Source organism: Salvia splendens, chromosome 17 (assembly GCF_004379255.2).
Source record: "Salvia splendens isolate huo1 chromosome 17, SspV2, whole genome shotgun sequence".
Lineage (NCBI taxonomy): Eukaryota > Viridiplantae > Streptophyta > Magnoliopsida > Lamiales > Lamiaceae > Salvia > Salvia splendens.
The window spans coordinates 10,458,075-10,464,859 of record NC_056048.1 but is presented as its reverse complement, the minus strand read 5'-3'; the positions used below and the strand labels follow the sequence as shown (position 1 = coordinate 10,464,859).

General features: G+C 35.6%; 1 protein-coding gene across 1 annotated transcript; it reads right to left on the bottom strand.

Annotated features, from left to right (window-relative positions):
• Positions 1-472: 472 nt before the first annotated feature.
• Positions 473-2,119, bottom strand: LOC121774292 (cytochrome P450 71AU50-like). The gene is made up of 2 exons (XM_042171191.1): positions 1,226-2,119; positions 473-1,090 (listed from the first exon to the last, which is right to left on the bottom strand). Exons 1-2 carry the CDS (start codon positions 2,117-2,119, stop codon positions 473-475), a joined length of 1,512 nt encoding a protein of 503 aa, XP_042027125.1.
• Between the last annotated feature and the right edge of the window lie 4,666 nt (positions 2,120-6,785).

Genomic DNA, 6,785 nt, shown 5'->3' with positions numbered 1-6,785 from the left:
ATTTTTAGATTAATTTCGATTTTTTATAAAAAAAATTTAAAAATTAAAATTAACGAAATAAAAACGAACCCAATCGAGCAGGGGCGATTGGGCGTCACCGCCCAACCAGAAGCCGCCACGTCACCTGCTCTTCCGCAAGAGCACGTCCGCACTGTCGGCAAGAGCGCAGCGGCGAGCACAGCAGGTGTTCTTGCCCAAGAACACCGATGTGGGTGCTCTAAACACCACTTTCTTAAATTCCGTGCCAAAAAGAAACGTCTCAAATAACGTGGGACGGAGGGAGTAATTCATTGCAATTTCTATGGATTTGGATTTTCAAGTAGGGGAATAAAATGCATCACTTTGTTCATCAAACTAAAAAGGAAAGTGATTCATCTTCACACACAAAATAAAATTGCATAAAATCTAGTGCCGCCCAAGGAAGGAGTCATCTTCCTTGGGACGGAGGGAGTACAATATAATATAATAAAAATTAAATTATTTTACTCAATCTGTATGTTGGAATTGCCATAAGATGTTTAGCCCTAGTGACCACCATGCCATATTTTTCAGACATATCTAACTGATCAGGCAACATTTCATCGGGAAGCTCCCAATCAAAGCAATGAACCAACTGTGCCACCACAGATTGAACTATCATCAATCCTAATTGCAACCCTGGGCAACTTCGTCGACCAAAACCAAATGGCAAAAGATTAAATTCTCGGCCTCGAAGGTCCACATTAGTCCCTAGAAACCTTTCGGGAAAAAATGTTTCCGGGTCAGGCCAGACTTGGGGATCTCTTCCAATGGCCCATACATTCACAAATACGTGTGTTTTACTAGGTATGTTGTAACCCATGAGCTCGCAGTCCTCTTGGGCGGCGTGCGATAGTAGCGGTGCCACAGGGTGGAGCCTCAATGACTCCTTCACCACACACTCAAGGTACTTGAGACTAGAAAGTTGTGATTTGTCCACCATTTGATCCAACCCCACAACCTCCTCGATTTCTTTCTGTAGCTTCTTCATCACTGTTGGATTCTTTATCAACTCCGTCATTATCCAATCTATAGTTGTTGATGTTGTATCAATCCCTCCAATCAACATATCCTTCAAAATAAAGTACAAATTAATGACATGCAAATATTGTATAACAATTACAAAAATGAGGCTGATTGCAATGCACAAGTGTTGTGCCTAAAATGATAAAAGCTTAAAGAGCAACATTGTAGATGCTCTTATTACCAAAAGCACAGCCTTCACGTGACGACGGTCAAAGTCAAACCCGGCACCACCGGAATCCATAATTGCCATCATAACATCAACAAAATCACGGCTCTTCTTCTCCTTCTCCTCCTTTTTCGTGACATGATCATCAATGATGGCGTCGAGAAAGCCATCAAACGTCGCGCTAAGCTTCTCCATGCGGCGGTTGAGCCCCAGAAGATCAAGCGCCGCCACGGACGGGAAATAGTCCCCGGGATTAGGCTGCGCAGCCACACGTGTGGTCTCATCGATAACATCCTTAAACCCCAACTCCTTGTCCAAATCCCTATCCACAAACTTCCTCCCAAAAACCATCAAACAATTCATATCCCCAACAAGCTCCCCCACTCTAGCACTAACATCCACAACCTCCCTCCCCTCGGCCGCCCGGCGGATCCCCTCCACCGCCATCCCCAGCTCGGCCCGCCTCATCGGCTGAAACTCCTCGACCTTGGGCCCGCTCAGCAGCTCGAGCGTGCATAGCTTCCGCATGTTGCGCCAGTACGGGCCGCAGGGAGCACATATCACGTCCCTGTGGCCGTACGTGAGGCGCGTGGTCGAGAGGTAGTGAGGCCTGTCGGACAAAACGGCGTCGTGCGTCTTTAGCACTAGCTTGGCAGCGGCCGGGGACGACACGACGACGATCGGGAGAGAGCCGAGGCGCATGTGCATGATCTCGCCGTGTTGTTGAGCAAGGCGGCGGAAATCTTGGTGGGGATTTTTGCCTAATAAATGGATGTGGCCTATTATCGGAAGCCCCTTCGGCGCTGGTGGAAGATGTAACATTATTTTCTTCTTTCTCTGCCATTGATTATTTAGGAAGCGGAGAGATAATGCTAGTGCTAATACTGCAACTAACCAAATACACTCCATTTTTGGAAGTGAATAACTTGACGGTATAAGGTAATAAGTGATATATTTAAAGAAACGAAATGATAGTCTTGGGTAACTATTTCACTATCAAATCTTGACTTGCTTTGAGACTTCTATTCTATTAGTGTTTTTTCAAAGTCAATAGTTACGTCGTCCAAGGTGTAGAATTTTGTACTCCTTCGGTCTCATAATACATTACATATTTGGAAAATGACACGGAATTTTAGGAGATGTTGTTTTGTGTATTACACTGTTAAATGGAGAGAGAAAATAATACTTCCTCCATCTGACATTAAATATCTCATTTTTCCGCTTCTGTTCATCCACCAATAAAGATCTCATTTTGCTTTTACTATATTTGGTAAGTGAATGTTACACTCTCCTAACTCATTCAATTCTCAATTTAATATAAAACTCGTGCTGGTCACATATATATATATATATATATATATTGGGAGATGATCAAAATAAAAATGCATTTAAATCCAGAAATGCAGCCCAAATCTTGACCCTAGGATTAGATGATCTAATGATCAATAATTAACCAAAAACACGGAAGGTCATAATTAAGCAATTTTTGGTCATATTATAATATTTAGGTTTAATGTCATGCTAAGATCATTTTAGGTCATGCTTTGTTAGCATGACCTAAAAATTAACTAACTATGACCTAATAGTGCCCTACGTATGATATTGTTCTGCGTTTCTGTATTTAAATCTAGTTTTGCATAGATCAAAACCCTATATATATTAATGTGAGAGATTGATACGGTATTATTTAGTTAGTTTAATTAGAGATTTGCATATCTTTTCCATATATCTTAGTTGTCTTGCTCATTAAGTTAGTATTAGTATTATAAATAGGGCAATTTTTATTCTCTTCAAGGAATCAATGAAATCATAAAAAAACATTTTCTAAACAAGGAAAAGTGACATTTTTTTTGACAAACTAAAAAGGAAAGTGTGACATCAATTACATGCACGGAAAACTAATTCTATAATGAATGAATAATTAAATTTCATTTGTCGCGTAACTTAGTCGAGACGAAGAAATACTACTCACTCCGTCCCAAGGAAGATGACCCATTCCTTGGGCGTCACAGGAATTTATGCAATTTTATTTTGTGTGTGAAGTGGGGAGAGTAAAGTAAGAGAGGAGGAATAAGGTAGAGATAAACGTGTTTCCATTTTTAGTAATAGGTTATCTTAGTTGGGCAAATAAAAAAAGAAAGTGAGTCATCTTTAATGGACTGAGAGATTACTCGCAAGTCATGATATTGCAGAAAAACTAAAAACAGGAAAGTAACGGGAAAGAAAAAAAACACGGGAAGGAAAGATTTTGGAAAGTCAAAGCCATAAAAGTGTAGAGTTATATTTTCTCAATGCGACAATCTACCTATACATATATAAAAAGAGGAGTTTTGAACATATTTACAATAATACTATTTAGATGAAAATAATGTATAATTTTATTACAACTATTTTTTATAAATGAATTTTTACATCTTTTAGCAGATGCCAGTTTCAAACATAAATGTAATTCACGGCTTAGGTGCAAGTGTATTTATATGGTTGGTTAATTGAAAAGACTTGTGGGGAAACGTTATGTAATATCCTCAATAATAAGGTTAATAGTCATTATGCACGCTGTATAAATTATAGTATAACGAACAAAGCTGAAGAGTCAAGAGTTACAATTTACAACATCAATTAAATTATTCACATTTACACAGGGTGATTGATTCATATTCACATTGACATTGTATATAAGATACTTATCATCATGTTTCTGGAGAAGCGGCCTTCTCAAATCTGAAGAGGGGTGTGAATTTGGTTTAGTTTGTTCATGTGCAATTGTAAAGCTATATATTTCTTTTATCAAGTCATTAGTTTGGAATCATCCACTAAAAACCAATGCTTTATATTTTTTTTACAGAGAGCAAATTTATTTGCCAACTGAAGTTGGTGTTGGGTGTTTATGCTTTACAATATGGTGTGTAATTTTCTCCCAACATTCTTAAGGAGATCTTTATTTTTTATCACGCAAATGATTGTTGAAATATTGTCACTTTTACTACACAATTACGGTAATTCTTTTGTTAAGTTAAGGTTATACATTTTACTTACAATAAATATACGGAATTTCTAGACCTCTAAGAAGGATGCAGATTTTACATCTCACTTTGATTTCCTGACTCATTTATTAAACATACTCACTTTGCACGTTCTCTCTTCTTCCTTTTGGCACTATAATGCATATTTGGCCTAATACAGAAGTTACATGAAATGATCAATATTGATGGATTGTGACATTATGGCTCCACCTATATTCATCGGCGGATCCAGGTGGGGTCGCGCGGGGTCGGCCGACCCCACCGGCGGTCCACCGAACACTGCCGGAAAACATCATATTCGACCTTTGACCTGGTGCAGTTCCGTCTCCGACCCCACGGCCAGCTTCAACTCTACACGAAGCCTTCCGCCTTTTCCAAAAACTAAGAGGAGAAATGAACAATACTAATAAGAATAGAGTAGAGATAGATAAGGGGAGGGGTTGCAGAAGAAGCTGATGTATTCTCAACGAAGAAGATGAACAGAGAGGTTAATATTGATTTTTGGACTGAGGAGTGGTTAATACTCCTATTGATTGTTGGGTTAGAAAATCTATAAGTAAAAAATCTAATTGATTGCCTCTGGTCACTCGCCGTTAATACTGCTTTTTCATTTAATTCGCATGCCAATAATTTTCTAAGCCATGTAGTATTAACTTTTTTTCTCCTTAATTTTCCCACAAATTTACATAAATTCCTAATTTATTTAAGTTTATTAGTAAAAAAATCAGTCAATACTGTCCTTTTTAAATAATTTTATCTTTATTACAAGAGTTACAACTTTCTTTATAAATAAAAATTCTATATTTCTACCCAATTATTATTTTGATTAAATAGAAAGTTATAGTAGGAGACTAAGATTAAGATTTTTGAGGGGCATAGGCTTTGCACAAAAAAAATTGGTGCGTTATTGATATTCTTTTAATCATGTTTTATTATTTTTTTACTTTTATTTTATTTATTTGACCTAATTTTTATGAATATAATAATTATATACTTATGTTTTTTTATTATTGATTTTAATTACCATCCATATTAAATTAATGGATAAATTTATTTTAAAAATATCTTGAGTTTGTATCTGTTCTCATGAGTTTTATCTGTTCTTCTGGTGCTAATGTTGAAGACAATCAACGACTGGAAGATATGTTTGCAATTATTTCCAATGATAAAATTTCGGTCAGCTTCAAAATATGAATATTCGTAAAAGTTAAAAATATGAACTCGTAAAAGTCAACTATCGTGATAAAACAAAGATAATTTTATTTGTAATGTATTTTTATAATATATATAATATTATTATATTAATTATCTCGTCCGACCCCACGATTTTTAAATCCTGGATCCGCCCATGCCTATATTGTTTTCAATGTATTCGTTCCAAGAAATTTGTTAGTGAATGTACCAAAATCCTAGAAGAGGTACAATCACAATCGTGTTCTTTGCATGATGTTATACGAATATGTCATCACTGGATGCCCTCAATGAATGAAAAAACAAAGCGATTGTTAGAGTCATACAACGCGAATCAATATTTGTTAATACCCATATTTTTTTGTTTATAATTTCAATATAATAAAATTGTTTCTAATTTTATTTAATTAATTTTTAATCTCAAATCAATATATAAAAATATCTTAGTCCATGTCTAGCACGGGTGTGATATTAGTTATAGTTATACAGTTCAATAAGTTTTTTTTTCTTTCTCATTATTAATAATACTTCCATTTACGGCAAAGTTCGCATCTTACATTTACTAGCGTCATTCGCAGTGAGGGGGCTCTACATGGAGAACAAAGAGTATATATCCCTATGAAATTAATTTTTTGATGTGATCAAATTTTTAATATTTTGTGTGGAGTCCACTTGCTGAAAATAGTGAACGTGAAATAATATATTTATTGAGAATAGTTCAAATAAAGAAATATGAGACATTTGATAGAGACTAGAGAAATTAATACTTCCCCCACTTTTCCAAAATTGACAAAGTTTGTATAACACGAGTTTTAATATGCAATTGATAAACTAAGAGAGATATAGGAAAAAGTAAGAGAAAGAGGAAAAAGGTAGTGAAAGTAGTGTTAGTGGAATGTGGAATCCACGTTATTAGTAGTTCAAAACTTTTCTTATTTAGACTTTGTCTAATTTTGGGGGACGGCCCAAAATTGAAAAACTAGTCTATTTTTGGAGACGGATGGAGTAATTATTACCTCAAAATTTTATACTCTCTTTGTCCCTATAAAATATGAACAGTTGGTTCAGCACTGATTTTAATGCATAATTGGAGAAATAAGAGTGAGAAAGAAAGAAAGTATTTTTAAAGTATTGTTAATGAAGAACAGGTTCTACCTCATTAGAGATAAAATCGTTTCCAAAACTAGAAAGATCATACTTACTTTTCAGGGACGGACTAAAAAAGAAATAGTTTACACTCCCACCGTTCCACTACAAGTGAGACGCTTCACTTTGTATGTTATTTGCAAAAATGACAATAAATAGTTAAAATGAAGAGAAGTAAAGTAAGTAAGAGAATAATGTATATACGACTCTTTTCT

Bases quoted from the DNA above. Each gene is read 5' to 3' on its own strand.
- LOC121774292 (XM_042171191.1), bottom strand. From the start codon at position 2,119: ATGGAGTGTATTTGGTTAGTTGCAGTATTAGCACTAGCATTATCTCTC. The intron at 1,091-1,225 runs GTAATAAGAGCA...TTTATTTTGAAG, and splicing joins ACGTGAAGGCTGTGCTTTTG to GATATGTTGATTGGAGGGAT.